At 39.6% G+C, this 26,506-nt stretch overlaps 1 protein-coding gene and 1 long non-coding RNA gene across 5 annotated transcripts in view; one reads left to right on the top strand and one right to left on the bottom strand.

Moving 5' to 3' along the window:
* Positions 1-26,506, top strand: part of LOC126048201 (uncharacterized) — a 566,030-nt gene that overhangs the window by 335,296 nt on the left and 204,228 nt on the right. The window lies entirely within an intron of this gene.
* XPO4 (exportin 4) overlaps positions 1-26,506 on the bottom strand; it is an 82,368-nt gene that overhangs the window by 48,630 nt on the left and 7,232 nt on the right. For 3 of the 4 annotated variants that reach the window (XM_049822790.1, XM_049822793.1, XM_049822791.1), the window contains exons 2-4: positions 10,225-10,330; positions 6,030-6,171; positions 5,629-5,767 (exon numbers count right to left, since the gene is read on the bottom strand). The exons of the other annotated variant lie outside the window; for it this stretch is intronic. In XM_049822790.1, the coding sequence (XP_049678747.1) occupies positions 5,629-5,767; positions 6,030-6,171; positions 10,225-10,330 (387 nt within the window). The remainder of the gene's footprint in view (positions 1-5,628; positions 5,768-6,029; positions 6,172-10,224; positions 10,331-26,506) is intronic. 4 annotated transcript variants of the gene reach the window in all.

Below are 26,506 nucleotides of genomic sequence, written 5' to 3'. Positions count from 1 at the left end.
AGGGAAGAAACCCCTAGGCTGAGCTGAGGAAGAGAAAACCAATTCCTCTGTGAATCACTGGGGGCCGCAGGAAGGATCTTGAAGCATGCAGGCTTTGGCCAAAGAGAGAAGGGAAGTAGCAGCCTCTAATAATAATGGAAGGGGTCCAGCCAGAGTTTGCTGGAGTTTAAGGTGCAAAACATGCTTTTCTTTGTTTCTCTGGAGACAGGCGAAGTTGTGAAGCAGAAATCAGGAGGAAAAAAAAAGTAATCTCATCAAAAAAAGTGAAGGTCTGAAAACCATTTATCTAGAGGTAACATTTCCTCCTCCAGGCTCTTGTCTGAAAGGCACTAGTTGAATCTTCAATCCTACAGTAGCTGCATGAACAAATCCAAGACTTTCAATTAAATTCAAAATAATTAATAGTAAGACTAGCCATGCAGCTCGCCTTCAGTATCACCCAGCTTTAAATATATATCACCCTGGCAAGTGCTCTTTGGTGGGCAAGCGTCCCCTCTCCCCTCACTTTTCCCACTACTCATTCCTGGTCCTTCTTGCCCACCTCTGCCTGCCATACTGCCAGATATGCCAAATGAGCTGTGTTACATGGCTGTGCCCTACAGTAGTCTGCTTAAAGAAAGGGGGGGGGGGGGGGTTAGGAGGGAGAAGGCTGGTTGTTTTTAAGTAGACTCCCACACAGATCCAGTTTATTTCTGAACATATATATTCAGAAGGACAGTACCTCTGAGAGGAAGAAGGACTAAAGACCAAGCAGCTAGTGTCAATAAACTTCTTAAAGAGGCTTTTCCCCTCAAGCCTGTTTATTTGTGTTACCACATTAATAAAAGAAATATGGGTGTGACACATGGAAAGGCATTATTTCTTATTTCCCAGTGAGTCTGAGGTCTACAGGTGAGGGCCTCCACACCTGTGCATCTCAGGAGACTGCAGAATTGAGGACATGAAGAGTCCTGGATGCCATACACAGAACAGGGGGCACACATCATCTCTCCTGGATCACATCTCCTCGCTTCCCAGCCTCGTCTTTGAACCTGTAGCTCTATTGTAAATGATAATACTGGGAGCTATCAATTTCTAATATTAACGTTATTAAGCAACTAAGCTGGAGTCTTGCTGTACTGCATTTCCAGTAAAGTCAGCTCTCTTTCAAAAGAAAAATTGGAAAATTTTAAAAGGCACCTTGGTTAATACAACTACTAAAAAATACTTATGCTTTAAAGTTCTCTTACATTTCTATTACCAAGTTTTAACCTCACATTTGTTAGTTTCTAGATCCCTAAAATTCCCAAACCAATCTTTAACACAATAACTTCAGCCTTTATAAAGCACTTATCAGCATGAAGGAAACAGCTTAAATATCCTGGTTTACCATCTGTTTTTTATACCTAACATGTCTCAAGGGCAGTAAGACAAGGTAATAATTTTATTAGACCAGAAGATAGAGCTGATGGTAGAGTGAGGAAAATAATAATAAGTTTTTGTCAAAATGTAAAAGTCATGAGATCCTCTCCAACTCCTACCCTACCACATTAGACAACAACAGCTAGACAGGGATCCAGAAGTAAAATTCCTCTTAAAGAACAGAAATAAGAACCATAAATGCTAAATAACTGTAACTAGTTATATATGCAGCCATTATTATTGATAGTTTAATTTCAATAAAGATGAATGCCTAGAGTTCTGCCTATTAATATTTCTGACTGTTTAACATGAAATCCATCCACAGCACATTCCTCAGCAGTTTTAGGTAACCTGAAGCATCTGAATCTCCTCTCAGGCCCAGTCATGAACATTGAGAAACAGACCAACAGATTTACAGATTTTAAGAGAGAAGGAATTGTTAGGATCTCCAGAGCTCTTTCAGTAGGTCTTGACAAGTCATCTTGGATATACGGAAAAATTTAGGCTTCACGTATGGAGTTTTATATTAGAATACATTCTACTGTACACATTGTAGATTGTAAAAAAACCCACAGCTTCTGTTGCTTCCCAGTCCTGTGTTGGGTCTACAGCAGTTGAACCCTTCTGCATCTGCCTACCCATATTCTGGAAGAAATCAAGGTGTGACCCATACCCTAGTCCAGTTTCAAACAAAGTCCATCTGATAGTGTTCACACGCAGACCAGTTCCTCCTCCTGGGAATCAGTGGCCTTTGCTGCCAGGATTCCTGTCCTTCTGGCAAGGATGAAGGACAAACGAAATCCTTCAGCTATGCAAAAGCAGAATATTCTAACACAAAAAGAAAAGGCCAAGAAACTGAAAGCATTTATAGTTGAGAAGAACTTGGCCCACACAATTCTCCGAAATCTTGATATCAGCGATAGAAAACATGTATTTGACATTTTAAGATCGGCCCATGATACTGCATCTACTGCCAGAAGCCCTGTCCCCCAGAGATGAAGATTGTGAAAAGAGATCCTGAAATTGCTATTGGAGGGAGATTACAGACTCTCCTCCATGAGCAGGAGGATGGCTTGTATTAGTGTTACAGAAAAAGCCAGGAAAAACAAAACCAGGAACTCCAAAGCTAACCCTTGTCCTCCCAGAAGATTACTTCCTAAACTCATTTATAAATTAATAGACAGCCAGACCCTCTATAGTTTGCTTTCCCTTTTCAGATACAGGTTTCTTCCATGAGATCCATAAAGGTCTGTACAACAGGGAAGCAGCAGCAGGAGCCAACGCTCTAGGTTCAAACCCTGGCTCTAACCACGCATCCTTCCCATCCCCGTAGTATTACTTCTCCTTAGTGCCCTGTTATTTCCTTAACATGTACGCCGTGTTCCACCATTGAGAGATTACTCAATGCTAAAGCCATCTTTTTAATCTCCTGCCCAATTTCTTCCTTTCATCACTATTCTCCTCCTCTTCCTTCCAATCTCCTTTTAATTTTTTTCATTCTCAACAGTTCATACATCAGTCTTTCTCCCATGTCAGTTTGCCACAACATTACTCAACATACCTTCAAGTTCCATCCTCAGAACACATCCATTTCTGAAAATATTTTAAAGTACTACTCCAGAAGTTAAGGTATTTAGCATACCAAATCCTGCAAAAGGATACAGGCAAAAAACACAGTACTATCTACGTTGGCTGCTGTCCTTATTGCACCAACCTTCAGGACTTGACCCTGACAAGATGTTACTGAAAAGTCCCAAAGGTTTCACGGAGCAGGAGTGCCTAACAAACACAAAACTAGTACAGAGGTCTGACAGGAACTGAGTGGAGGATTGAAAGGAATGGAAAAGATGGAGTACCTACTTTGTTCTTGGAAGATAAAGAAAGGCCAGGAAGCTTTGGAGCCAGCAGAGAGGAGAAAGCAAGTGGGAAGCAGGCAAGAGACCATTTTGCTTTTTTTAAAAAGGACTTTCTCTCAATTACGAACTGCTGTAGAAAGCCATCATCAACAGCTAAGAGCTATGCTGGAAAACTTTAAACATTTTTATATACAAAGTGATCTTAAAAGCAGTACCAGTCCCTTAGCTCATACTGTACCCTGAAGCACCCTTAGCTGAGACTCTACACAGCAGCCAGGCAGCTGCACCACTGTGGTTCCACATGGCCTGATGGGCACGGCTGAACACTACAGGGACACTAATAAACCCCTCACCTATATTTGAAAAGGTAAGTGAATAATTCATTGTATGAATTATTTCATACAACCTTTCAAAGTTATTATATATTTATGCAAGGGCTATATTTACACAAGAGGCATGCCCTGAACCCACTCAGAGCTCAGTTGTGGCAAGTACTGTCCTGACACACAATTTTATTACTGCTTATTATTGCATATGCCAAGTCCTGGGTCACACGAAGCTGTCCCAGTACAGGAGTTTGTCTTGCAGCAGTCTCAGAAGACTACAAAAACATTTTTATGAATGACAACTATTTTATAATATAAAATCTCATACACATATGCGAATATGTGTTTATAACCAGCTTGCCAAAGACTAACAAACATATACTGCACCTTACAGAAAAGATATTCCAGCAGCATTGCGTGTAATTTTTTGCTAGTACATCACATTAGCATACCGGAATAGAAAACATCATTATATAATCAAGACATTTTTCAATACCATTCTTAAAACTTGAGAACAAATACTTTGGAAAAATTAAGGAGAAAGTAATATTTGTGAAGAGAGGTGGATAAAGGGAAATGAAAAACTGAGCCAAACTTGGTCTCTATGTGGTGGCAGCAAGCGGAACTTGGATGAGAGGACAGTGAAACACTGTCCCTTCCCCCAGCCAGAGCTCCTCTGTGACACTCTGTTCTGCAGCAAGCCCAGGATGATATACTTACAGCAGGCAGCCTTAGCTTGCTGTATGCTGTGGTCAGTGTAGTCTATCTGTATATTACTAGTGCCTCCACAGAATACAACTGTAGAAGTTGGACTGTGCAAGAGCTAGTTCAAAGAGGACTTCTCTGTCAACATCCAGGTTTCTATTTACTCCACTTTTGTATCTTTATGGAAATGATATAAACTACATGAGCATACACACTGGCATGCATAAAACTTGAAAACCTCAGTTGTAACTCCATTTTTATAACAAGGCTATGCTTCCTGGAAAAAAGCACAAACTCAGCATTGCTCTAAAGGAATACCCATTTCTAACCAAATTACACACAACAAAAAGGCTGAAATGTTCTCCTTAAGCTAAATAACTGTGAAATTAAGGTTTACAAGTGTAACTGAAATTTCCATACCCTGGAGGGATATCACTTGTGCTCAGAGGTGACACACTATTTTTAGGACCATGACATGAGCTGCATTACTTCTAGTACACTTTGATCGAATTTTCAGAGTTAAACATTTGCTGCTCACATCTAGTACAACTGCCTCAAGGTTTTTGTTTGAGAAAAGCTTCAGTTGAAGCTTCAGCATGGAATCTACATACTCTTTGATTCTGCATTTGGAAGGAGAAAAATCACCTCTCTTTAATCTCTAGTTACATGCCTCTATTATGACCTATTCTAAACTTATCTCCTGGCATAGCAAACGGAATTTCACTAAATGCATAGATAGATATTGGACACCTTGTTTCCACTTTGAGCTCAGTATGGAAGGTAACACTTACCCCTAGTAGTATGACATTAAATCTAGAGTAAGTTTTGTATTTCCATTCCACGTTTTACTTCCTCACACCCCTTTCTCTCCACCTACCCACCTCCCAGAGAACAGCAGAGGCCTATGCCTCTTGCTCGGTAGCCTATTCCAACAGCTGAGCCACAGGAAGGTGCAGCACTGCACAAAGGGAAGGGGAACAGAGTGTGTAGAGAACCTGCCAACTAACAGAAAATCCATTTTAGATCATGCTGTTTTATTAAAGAAACCCAGAGAAGCCAAAAAACCCCATGGCACTTAAAGCAGCTATTCATAGAAACCTATTCATTAAAAAATATGGTGTAATTGCGTAGCAAAGAACTACACACACTACTACCAGTCCCAAAACATTCTTATTCAAAAATCTCCAACTTGCTAAATGATTGCTTGAATAGATATCAACTTAATTACTAGTTTTAATTTTTAGATAAAAGAGTATATAAGATTTCATAGTCATTAAGTATATGACTTATGCTGCTGATACAGATTGCTTAAATTCTGAAGAAAAAAATAAAATACTTACCACAGTGGGGTTACCGCTGCTGATCAACTGGCTGACTTCATGAAAAATGCTTTTGCAGTCAATTGATTTGTCTAATGATCCCCGTTTCACTATCACCGCTACTGCTAATAGAATCTGCTCCCGAACGTACTTTTGAAGGCTGTGAACAACATTGCAAAAACATACTTGCAAATAAACCTGAACATCAATGCTCAATAAAATTTTAAACACATTTCTTTTTCAAACATTTCATGTGAATTCATAAGGGAAAGCCAACAACTCTACAGAAGTCAACTAAGTGTTAAGAAGGGAAGATAAATTATTGTTGAAATCGTCTTCCACCGCTACCCTGAGAAACAAAAAGGCTAACCCAGACTTTATGCAGAATCCTACATGCTCAGAGGTATTTTTTCTATACTTACTTAGGCCTTTGTAAGACATAGGTTAGAAGGAATGTTCGCAGTGACTCAATGCTAGTTTTTTCCAAGAGAATCCATTCTCTTACAACTGCTTCCATTATTGCTGTAGCAGCTTGAAAAAGGACATAGTCCACTTTACTAGTTTCTGTGGGGAAAAATAAAGGCAACTTGAGTATCAGAAGACATACATGTATTTAGCTTGTATGCATTTCCAACAAAAAAATTAATGGAATTTAGTATTATTTATTCTTAAATTGATAAATTTTTTTGCTATGAAAACAGGCAAAGAATTTACAACTCAAAAGGGGGGAAAAATAATCAATAACCCAATTATCAAGTTGTCCAGTATTATTTGAGTCAGTGACTCAAGAGAAGCTGGCTCTGCAAGGAGACTGGACCAAAGATCAGGAATAAAATTGATAACACAACTGTGGAACAAAATAAAAAATATGACAGATTTAGTCCCAATACATTAAGATATGATTATTTACAAACTGGTGTATTTAAGATTTTCTACATCACGTTCAAGCTTGCATATTTATCTTGAGGTAATCAAAATATAACTTCCAACCACAGTGTAGGAACCAATAGCCCTTATTAACTGAATACCTGATTGCTTTGTGTATGGATGCACTAAAAAAAGTAGAAAAAAAAGATGTTATGGAAAAAGGTAGCAGCTTGGGTGACTATAAAGTATAATTTAAAGAAAAACTCCAGAATCTTACTTTAATTTATATGACAATAGAAAGCTACAGAGACATTGTTGTTGTTTTGCTTTTAAAAATTTTAACTTAGAAATAGCAGGCAGTATCTCAGTAGCCAGCTTCAAAACATTCTGAGCTCTGTAGAAAACACAGAAAGAGCATTCAGAAAGGGTGTAGCCACAGGGTGGCAGAAGCATAAATTATGAAATGGTGAAATAAAATTCCCAAACAAGAAGTGGAGTTTCAGCTATGGTAGCTGACCTGCCAGGACTAGAAAAACTGAGTTTGTTTGAAAAAACCTTGGTCATGAGATGACGGGCTTTAAAAAACTACAAAACAAACTTTCTTCCCCTGATTATATACACACAAGTTTATAATATACATTTCCTTTATATGCAAGTTCTATATCCAAGATAGTGGCCAATTCCCTAAATGTTTTTAAGTAATTTAATCAGGCTTCAAATCTAAACCCTACACAGGTAAACATGCTTAAATCAAAATAAACCACCTTTAAATCTACTTGGCTTAATTTGGAAAACTAAGTAACCACTTAATTAAAAGATTAATGTGTATGTCTAACACATACATAAAAATGAGCCAAATTATTCCTGCATGGCAATTTTAATTCTGGCATTTGTTAACTTCTGGGTCTTTGGGTTTTCAAACTGTACAAAGCTCACACAAAGAGAGAATGCTATTAGAAAAGATGATGGAATTTCTCCTTTGTGTCAAGTACCACAGATGCACAACTGAATCATTAACAGCGCAGAGCTCCTGCACTCAGTGTAAGCTTTTAACTGGTCAGAGCACCATTATCCTCTACATGAAGTTACTAAAGAAAGACAGGACAAGTTTTGCCAGTATGCTTAACAGCTATAAGCTTACAGCAGAAGAACGTAGAGCCTCATGCTTCCTGGGTTCGACTTCAGGTTTTTAAAGACACCGCATGGCTGTTCCCCTCTTCCTTATGCTCATCATCTCCACTGCTCTCCCTGCATTGCTTGTACACTCTTCTTTCCATGAATGCCATCAACATCCCTGTTATCTCTCTCCATCTCTATTCCAATTCCTGTCTTGACCATTTTTTTTTCAATGGTCTTTTGAAAGCCATCTACCCTGATCATCTGGTTCCTGCCCATCCTTACCTGCACATATCCTTTCAGTACACTTCAACTCTTTTATTCTTCATCACGAACAGCTTGTTTCCCTTCCCTGGTTCCCGATTTCACAATCCCTGCCTCTCCCTTCTCAACTCCCAAGTCTTAACTAGCTGTCCTTTCTGTCCAAACTATTCAAACACTTACTCAAGAAGCACAAAGTTTTGGGAAAAGTCTCTCAGTTCCAGGTCTCAGCATCACAACTGCCTACACTGCCAGGAGAAACCTGCCCCATGCAGAAGCATGCTGGTTTCTCAATGGTGGTAGCATACAAACAGTTTAAAGATGTAATATTTCTAGTCATCCAAGAGGTGTTAAAAACAGGATCCTATTCCTTCCAACCAGCGACATTTCAGAAGGGGGGGGGGGGGGGGGGGGGGGAGGAAAATTGTCTGCAGTGATTTAATGAATTTTCATTTTTTATTTCTGATTAGTGATGAATACATCACTTATGAGATAAAAATGGTCTGCAAAGTTACATAAGTATGTTCTTTTGCCCACCCAAAATTCTCTAAAAATCAATCTGAAAATAGAAAGTATCAATTCTGCTGACCCATAAAGCAAAAAGTATGATTACAGTCTTCAGGACCAGATTAAGAACTACTAAAATATACTAAAACCAGAAGAAACTTATTTGCAGAAAAAATTTTGGTTGAGGAGTGGGTTGTCCTGGTTTCAGCTGGGATAGAGTTAATTGTCTTCCTAGTAGCTGGTATAGTACTGTGTTTTTGAGCTAGGTATAGGAAGAATGTTGATAACACACTGATGTTTTCAGTTGTTGCTAAGTAATGTTTAGACTAAAGTGGAGGATTTTTCAGCTTCTGATGCCCAGCCAGCAAGAAAGCTGGAGGGGCACAAGTAGTTGGGAGGTGACACAGCCAGGGCAGCTGACCCACACTGGCCAACAGGGTATTCCATACCATGTGATGTCATGCCCAGTATATAAACTGGAGGGAGTGGAGGTGGGGGGGGATCACCACCTGGGGACTAACTGGGCATTGATCAGCAGGTGGTGAGCAATTGCACTGTGCATCATTTGTATATTCCAATCCTTTTATTATTACTGTTGTCATTTTATTAGTGTTATCATTATCATTATTAGTTTCTTCTTTTCTGTTCTGTTAAACCATTCTTATCTCAACCCATGAGTTTTAAATTTTTCCCCTGATTTTCTCCTCCATCCCAGTGCAGGGGCGACGGGGAGGGAAGTGAGTGAGCGGCTGCATGGTGCTTAGTTGCTGGCTGAGGTTAAACCACAACAGGGTGTAGGAAAGGAACCATACCCTGCTCTGTATATCACAGTATAATTTAACAACACAGTAGTAGATCTGCAATACTGACATCACAATATTCATGAATTTTAAGTCTCTAATCCAGTAAATACAGAAATAACTGTTAAAAAAACTGTGGAATGAATTAAGTATGAAAAGAATCATGTTTTAAACATAATTCTAATATTTCTCTGTTCATTCCAGCAAATTCTTTGAAAGAAAAGTTGCTTTTTTGTGTTTTTGGTGTGTGTTCTTTTCCACAAATTTCCAGGTTTTCCTCACCAGGTTTCAGAATCAGCTTTCACTAAAACTTCCCCCTCGTCTCCCCCCAACACTCACATCTGGTCAGTACAGTGGTGCTGAGCAGGAATCTTACATGCTTACTGCTCCTGCAATTTTCAGATTATTTAGCTGCCAAACTAATGCCTGTAAAAACAGACTTATTTTTAAAGACTTGTAAGACAATCACATTTACAGCATTTCCATTAAAACCCAAGGAATTTCTGATAAAAGGTGATACCTACCTATCTCTTTCCTTTCTCCACAAAACTTCAAATCAATACTCTATTCCTTCTACCAGGTGGACAGAAACTTTTCTAACTTTTTTTTTTTTTTTTTTTAAACACAACAGTTGGGCCATTAACAGTAACTTACTAAGACATTCAACCCGAAATAAATTCTCACCATGGAAAATTTCAGCACCAGTGCAAAAATCTGGCAAAAGTGTATAAAATTGCATTGTTGGTTGATTTAATGGGAAGCATGAAGCCAAACAATCACACTACAGGCTCTACAAGCTCCACAGATTAGACAGTGTTACAATAATCACGTCACAGAGGAAACCTGAATCTATTAAATCAGTTTAGGAGCTTAGCTACGTGAAGTTACACCTTACAACTTTAAAGCTGCCAGAAACAAAACCAAAAAGGGCAGCAATAGGCTTCACCCTCCATCAGAAAGTACCCCTCATTAAAATCAAAACTGATGCTCATATTCCTAGCTGCAGAAGAGCACAGTTCCAGTTATAAAAACAGGTACAGACTTAATTTAATTTATTAAAACTTACCCAAAATGTGTTTGCAAACAGCAAATGGTGATTTTGATTTTCTAAATGATAAGAATATGTGCTCAGCATGTTGGCGTTGTTCATTATTGACCATGGAAGGTGGTGCCTGAAAGAAAAGAGGGGGGGGGGGAGGGGGGGAAGCTATTCAAGCACTAAAACCCCATCCCGATTGTAAACATATATGAGCAATGTCATGAACTTATAAATATTTGCCTCGTTTAACATCAAAACCAAGTATCTCTTGGTAAAACTGCCTGCTCTTTCTCAGTCACAGCCTCTTCTTACATACCACTTCGTATTTATATCATGCGCACATGAGTGTGAATATTGAGACATCAGGCAGAGAGTGAATAATTCTAGGTATTGTGTTCCTAATGATGCTTCTGAAGAAAGATAAAAGTCAGATCTAAACTCAACCCAATCCTTTTCCTACCAAAACCAAAAATATTGTTGTACACCACTAAATGCTGCTACACACGCTCACAGTCACGGAAAAAAAAGCACTACTTTTTCTTTAGTTCTACATTTAAAATACTGAATTGTATAATCAAGTCAAGGAATTACAAAATTACTACAGATATGTTCTAAAATAAAGTATTGGCAGTAACATACTACCCTCTAGTGCTTAACATTAAAGTTGACATCCTCAAGACTGAGTGAGGGCTCTGATTAAAGAGACAGGTCAGCTCATTTGGGGATGGCTACAGTGGTTCCCCAGCTGCCTCCCCTTATATACCCACCCCCTTACATCATGGGCACCTTGGCTGCTCAGGTAACACCTGCTGCTCCACTACTGCTGAAAGCCAGCTCCATGGTGGCTTCTACCTGAAAATCAGCCATAGGTAAAGCATGAAACTACATAGTAACCTGGACCACTGCGAGATGGGATATTGCCTACAGAGCGCACATGAGAGCTAACTATCCGCATTGCAGCCTCATCTCATCGAACAATGCCAAGATGCCCCACAAGATAATAACAATCCTGCAGAAAACATCAGCTGCTCACAACATCAATGCTGCTCTCCGCTTTTACCACTAATATTCTCTGATTTCTGCTATTTGGGATTTATCTGAACAAGCACAAGGCACAAAATACTCTTACAGAGGATTGATGCCACAAGGCAGTGTAAACTGAACTGATGCGCCTTTGAGAAAGGAACATGCACACGTAGAAAGATTGCATACAAACTGCAGAGCCAGGTCAAGGTGACAGCGTAGGTTATCGAGCTTCAGCTGAACTTCCAAACTCCTAATTCCAGTCCTGTCTGTAGCAATCTGAGGAGAATGTGTGTGCCACGTATCTTTTGGTTTTGATTTATACCCGCTGCTTTGGTAATAAAAGCATTAAGACCTTAGCATAAAGACCAATGTTTTTAACTTAAGTGAAATATTTTTCAGTAAATAAAACATATCAAATCTGATTTAATTCTTTCACCCTTGACAAAACACAAGATGACAGAAGATTCAGATATGAGCAAATAACACCACAGATTAAAACTCAATAATCTGCGTAAATGAAGCAAGGGAGAGCAGGCTGCTGATCCTTGGATCAAGGGGGTCCTAGTAAGCAGCTCTGCTCCTTCCTACACAGCCAATTTCTGACTCTCACAGCCTCTCCTGTGCAGATATGATGAATACCTGCGAGGGGAGCAAAATAAGTAGTGGAGGAAGGCAACTGCAAAAAAAGCCTTGTGGTTGCAGAATAAACACTCCGTCCCTTCACAAACCTGCTCTGCTCTACAGGCAATCTGGGGGCAAGACCTCCCTGGACAGTGATTTGAAGATACACAAGAGAGCCCAACCTTACCAGCTCTGGGGACAAGATCACAGTGTGTGTCCATGCCCCCTTCTGGGCAGGCATCAGTTCGTGTTAGCTTGTGCACAGGCACAGACAGCAGCGTGCCTTCAGTTCATGTGTCTTCCACGTGCTTGGAGCAGCGTCTCAAGTCTCCAAGTCAGCAGGTTGCAAGCAGATGCACACACAGAAAAGCTTTCAGATATTTGAGGCATTATGCACTGCTGAACAACTGAGACAGAAATAAGCTCCATGGTGGTACCCAAGTCCTTCCAGGACACTGAGCTTCGGTGAACTCCAACCCAACAGAGAAACCCAAACCTTAATAACTTTTAAAGCAAATGTAAACTTGTAAAGAAGCAGCCGCACCAAACTGGGGCATGTGACACTTCTGTGATAAAACCTCAACCCTCCCACACACAGCCAGCCATCACCAGGAGCTGTTCCCAACCACCCGTGCTTTCTGCAGTCTGAAGGACAGTACCTCTCTGTGTGGACTCCAGCTACGTTCACTGCAACAGAGCCAGCTGTACTGAATGCCAGAAGAACATTTGGAGCAGGTTATCAAAAACGCAGGAATGACCTACACAGCAACAGCCTGACTTGCACTTTAGTCAGTGCTATCGCAAATAAACCAAACCAAACAAACAAACAGTCCCCCCATTTTTTTCCCTGTTGTAAGGGGAAAACACACTTGTACAAATGCACAGAGAACCAGACTGTGGAAGTGATCACCGAAAAACATCCCACCAAAGGCAGGTTATTTTCGTCTGGATCAGTTACCCAGCCTGGTTCACCATACGCCAGCACAGAAACCTGTGCCAGCACAGCATAGGACATAATGGCTGGTGACAGGCTGCTTTTTTCAGCACTAATTACCATTTAAAGTGCATTTTAATCTATAGCCTCTGTTGCTCTGCAATGCCATGGGAATACTCTGAAGTCTCAAGGAACACACAGCTTTGGTCAATGAAGTTTTGTGAGAACTAAGAATCAAATTTCTCTAGACAAGTGACTTATTTTAATAACTTTCTGCTACCAAAAGGAGAGGTCCCACTCTTTTCTTGCTCTCACCTGCATGGTCTTGTCCTTGTATTATCCCATCTATCAAGCAGCCTGCCAAGAGCGGGGGGGAGGCGGGGGGGGGTAAGGGGAATGAACAGTCTTTTGTTACTTTAATAAGCATCAAGAAGTCTGACAAGTGCCAGAGCCAGTGCAACGATGGAGAGAAAAGGAGTGGAGTGACATTGCCCCTTCAGCAGTACTGACCTTGCAGCTCACAGCTCTGCAGTGTTGCAAAGTCTCACTAATTACAGCCACATTAGATGGAATCACTTGGGTGTGACAAAACATAACATTTTCAAGTCTGGAGTCATTTATATTCACATTCTTAAAGCAAGAGCAGCAAATCAGGGCTACCTGATCTTGAACTAATTTTGCAATAACAAAGCATATTTGAGTTTGTCATACAGAGATCGTATCTATTTTCAGCGTTCTGTAATACTTAAGGGCACTTTCAGGGACATCAGCAGCAAACTATAGCACCATTTAAAAAAAGACAGAATTAGAGTTTTATGGGGAATACCCCCTTATGCTTACAATAACTAGAAAAGAGACCTCTAATTTTACATTATTTTAACTCTTCTACTTCTCTGAAGTCTGATTACAGAAGACTTTTGGCACCTTGAAAAGGCATACAGCACATCATATTCCTGTATTAATTTTAAAAATCGCAATAAATTAATAATATGTTATGCAATTAGACTCTCAAAACTGTCCAGAACAGACAAGTGCAACAAGTAAGCTTTAAACTGCACTATATAGCCACCAGAGGGAGCTTAAAGCTCACAGTCTACTGCCTTCAAACACTAGTTATCTGTACACTGGAAGTATTTTAAAGTCCAGCTAATGTAAGGCTTTAAACGAAAGCCCAGCATATACATATTCTGTGTGCAAATTTCACATTACAAGAACACTGGCTTAGGTAAATTCAAGACCCCTGGAAGCCGGTGCCCAGCATCCCCTCAGCACAACAGGGTTAGAAACATACCACAAGTACCCATCGCTCTTGGAAGGTCCCCCTCAAAACACTACATGTTCACTGTTTTCTTTCTAATTGTCTCCTTCAAACTCCTCTCTACCATCCAGCTTACAGGGAATTAAAACAAGTATGGTAATGATCAGGCTCTTTTGGCACGTTGAAACTATTGCCCACTATACCCCTTTCCTTTCTACACTGTCTGGTATTACCGCTAACACCCATCTGCTCACTTTTTTGACTTAGAAGTTAACTATAAAAAATTCTCCAGGACATGGATCATCTTTCTGGTTTTAGCATAGCTAGATGCTGCCCCATAAGAACAGAGCTTCTATATAACACAGTATTATAAATAAAATTACATCCTTTCAGCTACCAAGACTGTCTGGATACAGAACAGTAAGAGCAACAGCAGTGCCTACTGATCAGATCCAGTGGGACTACTGACTCAAATGGCAATTATTCACACAAAGGAAAGAGAAACTGAAAAATGACAAGACTGGAAACACTCTGGCAGACTAGCCCTAATACTTTCAGGACTACTAAACTTATCTGAAAGCCTGGACAACTAATAAGAAAGTAATGTAACTCCTTCCCTTTCATATCAACCAGTTTATAAAAAAACCAAACAGTTTGTTCTACTTCATTATGTCCTACTATCACTAGTCTGAACAAAACAAAAGAAAAAAGAGAGAAAATTTAAGGTATTTGATGACAAAATTGTAACAAAGCCAATAAGCATATGTTAGAAGATTTAAATCCTGCTCATGCTTACAGAAAGCCTGTACTTTCTCTGTGGTTTTCTGTTCAAGGAAAAAACATGGGAAAGCCAAGATCTTTGCTTCCCTTCTCACTTCTTCTTAGAAGAACACAAATAATTGTGATAATTCTCCTCAAGCCATCAACAGTAAATGAGCCAGTGGAAAAAAATATTCTTGAAAAGAGCAGAAACACTAAACTTTAGGTGGAAATAGTGAGGTCAAAAGTAGAAAACGCCTCACAGTCAAAGAAAGAGAACAGAGGAAAAAAAGAAAAAAAGAGCTGGAGATTGAGGTTCTCCATATTATGGTAAATACTGAGTCCTCAGCAGTCAGCATCTTTCTAATATTTTGGGATACAGGCAGACAGATGCAGTTTGAAGGAACATGTTGGCACAGATCAGCCAAACAGAAAAGCTGTCCAAATCATAGGTACAAACGCATTGGTGTAACGTAAGCATTCTCCAACTTTTTTTATGAAGACTGAATGCACAGGGAATGGTTACAGCTCCTTCTGTACATAAAGATCAGTTCTGCCAACAGAAAGTCCCTCAGCCTGCATCTTGGACACAGGCAAGCCTTTCAAAAGTGGGGCAGTGATCTTTAGTGATAAAGAGAGAGAGATTAGGCTCTTATACCCTTAATTAGGTTCTTAGCAGTTCCTTTCACAGACTCACACATCACCTAACATTTGATTTTTCACTTTTTGTACATTTAAACAAACAATAAAAGCAAAGCACTCTCAGGAGATAGGTTATCTCAGCTTACATGTGTGTTACAGCAATGAGACAATTATTTTGGAAGGACAGGAACTGGCATGTAAAACTAAACCCCAGTCAGGTTTTGCTTTCCTTGACTATTAGACCAGATACTTTACAAAAACCTAAACATAACTTCCACACAATTACCTTTTCTTTCCAGTGCAGAAACTGATAAAAACAAAACTGGATTCAACTTTGCACCAGAAATAAAAGTTTCTCCTCAATGAGTTCAAGGTCAGCACAGCCCCTTTAAATCCTCCTTCTCACCTTTCTTACCACTATGAGAATGTTATGAGAAACCATACCACAAACAAAGCTCCAGCACCCTTCACTCTACTAACAAAACTGGGGGTGCCCCAACATCGTTCATAACAACTGTCTACCTCTCACAATCTTAGGATAAGCAAGCCACTGAAAAATGCAGTGGTCACAAACATAACAAATTAACAATATTAAACCCCCCAAACGGCACAAGTTCCTCAACAGCCACGAGAGTAATGGTAGGTTTTTAACCAGCTTTCCCATCCTTACTGCCTGCAACCATCCTTTTGTACTATGGGAAGAAGAGCACCTGATACAGCAGCAGCATTTAATTCCATAAGTCTATATATTGCCACTTACTTTTTTCCTCTCCAAAATAACCTGTCTTTGTTTCTTCCTTATATAACACAGATTTCTCATTTCTAACTTAGATCATCTCTTTTTCTGCTCCTCCCTTGATGGTACACCATCAATTCAAATGATATCGTATTATTCACTGATGCTACCAAGAAAGGACAGCACAACCAGGAACAATTAAAAAGGCTAAAAATTTGGCATACATGAGCTAGGCAGAAACTGATTAACACAAACAGACACTACAAATAATTTAAAATATTAGTTGATAGTGACACTCAGAACAGGAAAGTAGTAAGTATGAGAAAGGGTTTAGACCAACTGTCATTTGGAAAATACACACATGAGTAGGAAACAGCTGGTGAAGGTACACGTGGAAAAAAAATAAGGGGCTTGGGGATTTTATTTTGTTTTAAATAGAGTAGTTAGATGCAGATAAGAGTATCTGAAGCTACACATACGTATTCAGAACCACATGCTTAGTTTAACCACTTCCTACCTCAGTAACATACCTTCAAAAAGTATATATAATTATGACTTGTCAGGATGGAGAATGCCAAGCAATGAAGGTAAGAGACATGAGAAAGGTAGCAAATGGGTTGCAAATACCAGATGCTCTCTTCGTAAGACTAAAATTGAAGTCACTGCGTATTTGCGAATAACAGGCTGAAGAAGTAATACCACATCCACATTTGAAGTGGTGTCTGTTTTTTTAGCTCCTTCCTCTTATTTCCAAAAACACTTTTTGCTTTAAAAAAAAAGTATCAAACCCCCCCTGCAAATGATTCTGTTCAGGTAGTTTCATGTCGATCATCATAGACATACAAAATACAACATTTTTTGACTGTGTATTAGAAATGACGTTATCTTTTTAATGATTTTAGTTGCCAGAGAATACTACTTCTTGGTCACTTGTGGACAGTGACAGTATCTTAAAATTAAGAACTTCTAGCATTCAAGTGACAACATTATTATTCAAATCAATAATGAAATAGGTTTTTTATTTAAGTATGATTTAATTAACCAGTTTGCACTGTTATCTCTGCATCATACTTTTGCTTAAAAAAAAAACCTGCCCATGATCTTGTATGAACATAATTAAGGATGGGATGAACAGCATTCATTCCTTGCAGACACAATAGCTTGCTAGAGACAAATTCTGATTTTTCAGACTTTTGCTATGGCAAGACAGCACTGAATACAACCCAATTCAGCACCTTTCTACAATTACACTAGGGGAAATCTGCAAATTAGCATGTCACAAAGAACAGTCACGCACTCCCCCAGACTTTGCTGCTTAAGAGAACACAGAGAGAGTGCACCAGAGTGTTTTAAGCTGACACCCACAGTTTTTCCACCTACAAAAGAGGTCCCCTATGAACAGTACAGCCTAAACACTAGTAGGATTATAGAAAGGCAAACATGCCTACTAAGAGAATTTTCTTGGGTTTAAAAAAAAAAAAGATCAAATTGCTTGTACCTGCTACTACTAAAGTCAAGAAGGAACTTTCTTGCCAAAGGCAATGTTTATGTCTGCAAGTAAAGCACATTACAAACTTGACAAGTGTAGAAACAAAAATCTGAGATTTCTACTGAAGTGTGACTTCATAAAATTCACCACAAACTCTCCAAACTGAACTTCCCCAAATATGTAGGGGAATCTTGCCTTCCCTGCAGTCAAGAGGGATAAAATGAAACTGTTCCCAAACTCTGATCTGTGGGCCATTATCTGCTTATGAAAAACACGATGGCTGTTCTTCAGAATGATGTCTAGACTCTGTGCTGCAGAGAGCCTGGAAGCCTAACGGAGACAAGAGTAAGAAACTGAATCTCTATCAATCGGCAAGGATAAGCAAAAGCCACCACAGACGGCAATGGCACCACTCAGTCTGGACCTTGCTGACAGCCACCATCAGGCAAGACATGCTCAGAGAAGCACAGAATAAAGGAAACCCAGATGGCTCAACAACACATCCCAGCAGGCAAGGAAGCCAAGTAACAGTGAGGCATATGTAAAGGAGAAAGATCATGAGTGAACTTGAGAAGCACGTGCAAGAGGAACACCATGTGATAGTGGTAACGTAGCTGAGGAGTATGGGCAAAAGTATGAGGAGAAAGAAGAAAAAATAAAACACAAGGGCAAGTAATTCTTAACTAGTGCACATACTGCATTTAGGACAGCTAAATATATTACTCTACCCATGTAAGCAATTGTTATAGCTGCAACATACCTAAATAATCAGAAGTCATGAAATTTTAACTTACTTTGCTCTTCTACTAAGGTGCTTAAAACCCCCTAAAAACAGATTTCCGTTTCTTAAATAACAAATGCACCTTAAAAGAATTACTCCCCAGCACAGCACATCTGCTATATAGGTGAATTATAAAAAAGAATCAGATTCTCAGAATAAGGAGATTCCAAGTTTAATTCTACCAAAGTCACGTCAAGCAACATGCCCCAAGACTGCATTACCTTAACTTCCATGGAGTCAAGCCATTAACAAGTTTCCATCCCAGTTTTACCACTAACACTTTTCAAGCGTTTTAAATAAGCTTTTTCCTACAGTATATCACAGCACATTCAATAACTGTCACTTGCCTTATTAAAATAGCTATTCAAAGAGATCAAACACAGGGGTCAGACACAGAGAACTGGATTGTTAGCCACACTTTTGTTCTCAGCTATTCACCCTACCTCTCTAGCAGACGCTGATACCTAACAATGCAAGGATGTCCGGTCCACTCATGAAGCAGATGCCACCAACCAACAATCCAGACTACATGAAGATGCTCAGCTCTGCAGCATTCTGCATCTGTTTCACAAGTGGATCAGACATTCCTGCCTCAGGCACCAGGCCAGGAGGCCATTTAGACAACTGGTATCGATAGCTTCTGCTGTCCAATTCAGATCTATCATTACACAACTGCCAGAGCTTTGAGTAACAGCTAAATTACTACAGAAAACCTAGCTAGCATAATAAACAACTTCAACTATGTTCCAATTATTCCTTTTGCACTTGCTTTTTGGAATAATCATTTAAGTTACAGCAGTAACTCATCTCTCAATGTAAAAAATACTCAAGATTATATCTGAATATTAGTAAGAAAGATGCAATAGATGGCTTCTGACCAGACCTGCAGTAAAGACAGCATGGTGGAGATAAGAGTGTCTGAACAAAAACTTTGTTTCATTTTTTAAAAAATTCTTTTCCAAAAGTAATTATGATGTGAATTATTTAAACCCCAAAGTGCCCAGTATTTTTCAGTATATATTTGGAACAAATGCGTGACTGCTGGAGGAATTACCTCCTACACATCTACTCACTCATGTCTTCCTTTCATGTAGAGACTTAATAATAAGGGAAAAAAGACTTTTTTTTTTCTTCATATCAGATTTGGCTTTGTATTTTGGAGCTGAAGTACTTTATTAAGTCTTTTGCAAGTAAAACAGGAGATAAATTATGGTTTGTGATAAGATCTATTCTCAGTTTTGAAATGGTCATATATAACATACTATATATATACACACATTAATTGACCAGAGAGCCAAAGCAAATCATTACCATCAATATCAAAACATTTTCTGAGATAAGACTTCCTCTCCAAGATAAGCAACAAGACCTACAGATTTTACTTCTCTGCTAACAATTTGACCCTCAAGTATAGACTGTTACAGGTACTCCACTAAAATCACCATTCATTTATGTGCACAATACACTTCAGATACATGATTTGTGGTAACCAGTCTGCAGAAGAACCGCTTCCACTGTTCATGTCTGCTTCTCAGCATCTAAACAGGTACCCAGGACCTGCTGCTTGAAGAAGAGCAGGTAGGACTTGAAAGGCAAAAGGGAGGAAGGTGGAGTGGAGTCTTTGTTCAACGAAGCAGGAGAAAAAAAAAGAGGATGATGAAGGTATAGCCTTCAGGTAGCTGTGGTAGGACACTGACAAATGGATGTCTGTAGCTGGTCTATGTACCTATAGCAGCTGTTCATCCACTATCAGCTTTGACTATTGTCCGCCTCCTCACAGGATTCATTTAGGACTTTCTCTTTTCTGACCACTGTGCACATTGCTCAACAAGAAAATCCACAAATTCAACTAAACTAACAGTACATTGACTCATGCTAACCTACTGGAAGCATTAGGTGAACAGGATCAGCCCAAACTCCATCCACTCCACAAAGGATTGCTCCAGCAGAATTTGGGAAAATGACTGAATTCTGCATGGGAAATTCTGCATATCCCAAGAGTTACAAGTTTAAACTTGTCAGTGCTGGACCAAACTCAGAGCCCTCTATAAAGTAATCACAAAAGCAGCACACAGAATTATCACAGATCTTACATTAAGATCAAAATCTAGTTTTCTTTTTATATCTTAATGCTTTCTTTATAATCACTGGGTCAAGAAAATGTTTCAGTTTGGCTTCAAGAAAATTTAGTGTAAAAAAATAGTCCTTCACTTCTGTAAGTTTAGGCAATAAAAACCAGGATACAGTGCAACACATCAGTGAAGGCAAAATGCTTTAGAAAATTATGTGTTATACCTATTTGTTACTGTTTCCTCTGTAACTGCAGTTAGGACATAGGTTTAAGTATGCTGACAACAGATAAATCTGAGAAACGTCCTATAATGGATATTTAGCTTACAATAGTCTGGCTGTGGACAGCCAGGGGATGAATGCTGACACGAGGTTACAGTTCAGAACCTTAAACTAAACGTTATTTATTTCTTAATCTCTACATTCACTGTTCCAACATTTCAAAGCACAAGCAAGGTCCAACCTGCAGTTCTGTTTAGCAAAGTAATTTCTGTAAAATACCTGGCTGATGGCAACAGGCAAATCCAGGCAGAGCCCCTTGAAGTCAGTAAGATCCTATAAAGCAACAAGAAGTCAACCCATGCAGACCAGAGAAAGCTCAGTCAAGACAGAACAAGAGCTACTCAATATGGAAGAGAAGGACAAAGATAAGAAAAACTTCATAACTACACAGAACAGTTATGGAAAACCTCACTGTTCCAAATCTTTTTAAACCATTTAATGTTAACAAATAAAATCAGCTTGCTTTGACTTCAGCAGAAATCTCACATCACTACTACAGTAGCACAGGAACCCTAAAAATATACATTACTAAAGGACACAAAAAGTCATAAAGTGCCCTTACTACAACTGCACTCACACTAGCCTCAAGGTCTGCTCTCCTGCTTCCTTCCTTCCTCTGACTGTCTCCTGGAACTGGACTGGACTTGGCCTCCTCACCCTGCAGCAAGGAGAAGGGTTGGTGAAACAAACCAAATTATTCCCTCAGCTCCCACCAACTACAGGTGCTTCTCTCTTTCCCCCGCAAGCAGGCATGGAAGATAAATGGGTCCCAAGTTCAGACCCCAAGTCTGTTATCCTACTGGGTGGGAAGTAGGGGGGTCTCAGCATCAACATACACCACAGTCTCCACTGCAGGGCGGACTCCTCCCATGACAGGTCCTGGTTCTCCAGCAAGAGACAGGACCCTAGCCCATCCATACCCCTGAAAGCCTAATTGCAACTCGACTGTAAGATTCAAGTAGCTCATCTCTGTATTGCCTATTTCTGTACCTATAAGACAGTATAGACACAGCTTAACAAAAAATGCCAAGATTGTGACAGTGAATTTCAAGACAAAGTTTTAAGTAAAGAAAGAACCATTGTGGCCCCTCTTCTACTAGACAGCAGATCATAATAATGCTGGTAATGGCAATACTTATTTTCCAAAGTTCACAAGTTGAGATGTACATGATATATAACCCATTTATCAAGGTCATGGTCAGCAACTGCTCTCCTCTTGCAAGAGAAACTTTAGTATTACCCATATGTGAAGAAGTGTCTTATAGTATCTATTTTTTCCTACTGTCCAATTTCAAATTATACTCGCTGAGAGAACAGCTATAACCACCCGTTGTTGCAAGGGTGGCATTATTTGTACTCACATGTAGCCTTCTAGTAAGCATGTGCGGATGGAGTAGGACATCACAGGGGTAACAGGACATCACACGGGTAACCCCCCATCTGCCTCACACGGACCCCCCAACACAGAAGTTAAATGTCACCACTCTTTAAAAGCTTTGAAAGCTTTAAACTGAGACCGTGATGCATTTTGGTTTCTGAGAGTTTTAGGCTTTGCACCCTATCACAAAAGTATCCTCCCACCAAGCTAATGCAGGCAGACACACAGGGCAGCCAGCTTCCCTGCCAAAATTCAGGTTTTAGCACTTCCTCCTCCATCAATCTTGCTAAAATTTCAAAACCATTTTGTCCCATCTTAGTTATTTAGAAGGAGTTGATTAAAAGCAAGATAAGGGAATTTTTAAAGTTTTCTAAGTTTATCTAAATTTGATATGGAGGACTCCTCTGGCTTAGTGTACTTTCAAAATGGCACGGCCTAAAACACCTAACTTTATTAATGTCTTTTAGCTGTTAGGGCATTAATGGAAACTTGCAGGCAGACACAAGTAAAATACACACAAAATACAATTCCCGAATCACGTAAGCAAACAGAAATGTAGCTACAGAGACATGAAATCAAGGTTTAGCAAAAAAAAGCAACAGAACAGAGGACAGAGAAGGAAGCTCATCACCTAAGTTAGCCTGGAGGATAAGGAAGCCAAGAGAAATTGTGAAATTGAAGGATTTTTTGAAGTAACTTCACTCAAAACCAGGAAAAATTATGGACTTTCACTGAACACCTAGAAAAATCTCCTTTCCCTAACATTTTGGCCATTACTGGGAAATGGCAAAAGTATATCTAGAATTGTACATACTTGAGAAGGTAGGATGTCATTTACTTTTCCCTTGTTTCACTACTTTGTTCTGCTCTTGCAGATACAGCCTGGACCACATTACCGAAGGAGTTTTATCTCTGTGTCCATCCTCCAATATACAGAGGAGCAGACATGATACATATTTTGAGAAATCCTCTTCTGAAAAGTATTTTTTATGAAGAATTTTTTTTTTATTACACACACACACAAATTTTTGGGTTTTAATTAGAAAGGCAATTTTTAAGACTCCCTTAAAGTGCTTAAGTTTGCTCTAAGAAACCTGCATAAATTAGCTAAGTCTCAAGTTCTGCACAGTCACAGGGCTCCAGATACTTACTGAAAACCGATTGTGAAGAAATGTGGTCATAATTATGTATTTTATTCTCAGCACTGTTAGAGGGAATGTTATTGTAACATGAACAGGAGAATAGCTCCAGAAACAATATTGTCATTTCTCGATATTAGAGTTTAATATTTGTATATCCCCCACTAAACAATTCATTATCCTGAAGCTACCCAACATCTGTTTTTAATCCCACTTAAAACAACCTTACAAAATAAAGGCTTTGCAGCTAAGCCTCCCTAATTCTTTCAGGAAGAAGCATGTTTGGGTTTTGGGTCGGGCTTTTGTTGTTGCTGTTGACAGGTAAGGAAAGCACTATTCATGTTTTCTTAACCAGAGAGGAGTGTACATGTTTGTAAATCTATTTGCACATTTTCTCAATATCGATGCAAGATGTAGCCATCTGGGAAGCTACCAAAAAAGCATGGTTGAAAGAAAAGTCAAATAGCAACAACATTATTAGCAAAGCAAATAGTAGAAGTCAGTGACTGAAGAGATGATAAAGCTAAGCTAAATGTGAACACTTAAGACCTTAATAAATAAAAAAAAACCAAACCCAAACTATGACCAGTGCAGAAAACACCCAAAGCTCTGTTTGCACATAAGATCAGTGAAGTTTAAAGTAAATGCTTTTCAGCCATTGCTTTAACAACACAGAAATTCAGCTTTAAGGCACCTAATATCAAACTGGCATCTGTAGCTGCAAGGGGGAACACGTTTTTCCCCCTCCAGGGATGCAGTCCTGTTGCAACTGAGATACAGATCCCATCTCCCATTTGGGGATCTCCAGTTACTGCATACACATGTTCATACAGATGCTGTGGAGAAGTCCTCATGAAAACTAGCAGTGACAAATGTGTAAAATGTAGCTTTAAGATGAGGGGTGTAACATAAGAGGAAACTAACTGAGCTGTAAGGTGAAACCCACAGCAGGTAGGCAGGGTCTGCCAGCACCAACGATGCCTGGGTAAAGTCATGGCAAGACAAAAGAGGAACTGACTTAAGGGCCAATATGATGCCAAGAGCACTGATACAAGCCCAAGCTGTGGCAGATCAAGTTTGGGGAAGTTCATTCCAAAACCTTGAAGATCACCTATTTGCAGAGCCAGACAAAAGCACCAAAAAGAGAAAAGCCCTCGCTGAGTGCCCAAGGCAGAAGCTACACAAGTAGATCCTGGTCCAGAGGGGATGACGCTTGCCCCCACATCACCAGCATGGAACCTTCCCCCTGTCCCCAGGCAGGCAGTGCATGGAGGTATGACTGCTCTTGTGCTTCCACGTGACAGAAAGGTGGCAGTTCTGCAGTAACTCCTCAACAAGCGCGTGTATGAGCCAACGTGGTTTGTGTTTGTAAAATTGTTTCTGCTGTTTGTTAGCTTTGATACTGTTTGCATATCATCACTAATGCCACAATTGACAATAGCTAGAATACTGTTTAATAATAATAAAGGATGATATAATTCAATGTTGGTTGTTATCCAATTGCACCATTGATCTCTGTACAAACCAACGCTTAAGTCCCAGAGCCATGGATGCCCTGTGGCACAGGCCAATGCACCAGCCTCTGGAGTACACCCAGGTACTGGTTTTTCAGACTTTGTGTTAATGATGCTGCAACCTGTTTTTTGAATTCTGTGAACTGCCTCTGCCCTACTTCACCTGTTGCTGGAGCAAAAACTTCAGCAGCCACATTTACTTGTGATGTGGAAGAGTCAAATTCAAGGTCCTTCCAAAGCAACCTGGAGAGCTGATTAAACATGGTTCAACCACCTCTTGGTGTCTTAAAAGCTATCAAGTTACGCATTTCTGAAAAACTGGAAATAAAAAGTCAAAGAATATACCACTCACTCCAACACAGTCTTAATGCCATACTACAGGAACTCCCTCAAAACACCAGCACTCTAAGCATTCCAGTCTACTCGTACCTCAAAAACACCGTGTAACTTCTCTGCAGCTCTTCCCATGGATGGATTTCAAAACACGTTCGTGAAGGATGCTGACATTATTCTTTTCCTTCATTACCTGGATCCTAGTCTAAGTTGATAATGAACAGGGGCTGCCTCTCCAGAACAACAAGGCTGTGGTTCCCAGAGAGGCAATGCAGTGACAGACACCTTCCTTCTCTCCTTCCAACCACGCTAACTCCTCTCCATTCCTAGACAAACATTACCTCGTGCTAGCTTTGGCAACTGGCAGGTCCTTCCATAAGCCAGTCCAGCTCACTAAACTAGCAGTTAATCAATCCAGCAAAAAGACAAGTAATGATTTTCCTCAGCCACTCACTGTTAGGCTGGTTTAGGTTTCTGTGAAAACATAGCCTATGTCTGCGTTACACTTACAAGCCTAGGACTGCAGATGTTCTTCACCTTGGCCAAGCCTTTTGAAATCCCAGGGACCACCATCATAAACAGTAAAATTCCATGGCAAAACACTTTTCTGCACTTTATTGATTTCACAGCCACAAATTAATTATACAAAGCCTTCAGGAGACCCTGGCATAAGGCATATTTTCAACACTACTACAGCTGTGCCTCTACCATTTTGCACAGCTGCACATAACACAGCTGGACTGCATGACTATAAATACTGAAATTCATAATTTCAGCACAAACCATGATATATCTTTAGACTTTCTTCATATTCACTTCTATAGTTCCATAGATTTTGAATTTGGTAGACACCACTAAACCAACTTACCTGCCTTCTAGAGTAACAAAAGCAATAAAACATTATTCAATTGCTCCTATATTAATCCAAATAACTTTAAGTGTATTTTCAATAAAAAAAAAAAAAAAAATCAGTCTTCATCTGAAGACAAAGAGAATTATATCTGCTACTTCCCAAGTGGTTTGACAGCATAAATTGACCAAAGTTTCTTTTAGGAGCATATGCAAGCTTTTTCATCTCAGCCAAGGTAGCAAAATTGTTTATAACGCAACACAGTGAAAATTACCTGAATTAAAAAACCCTTTTCTCCCTGCATCCACTTCCCAATCAGGTTCACTATGCAGCCACACAGGTGGGTGTACTACTACTCTATGTTTTCTTAGAGCCAAAGGCAGCACTGTACAGCTGCCATTCATCATTAAATCTCAAAAGTAGGAAAGTTTGGGGTTTTCCTCTTTGGGAGGCAGAAAGGGGAAAGAAGAGGGATTATTTAAAATACATCCTTCTGC

The sequence above is a fragment of the Accipiter gentilis genome, chromosome 19 (genome assembly GCF_929443795.1).
Source record: "Accipiter gentilis chromosome 19, bAccGen1.1, whole genome shotgun sequence".
Lineage (NCBI taxonomy): Eukaryota > Metazoa > Chordata > Aves > Accipitriformes > Accipitridae > Astur > Astur gentilis.
Note: the sequence above shows the minus strand (reverse complement) of the source record. Positions and strands in the feature narration are given on the sequence as shown.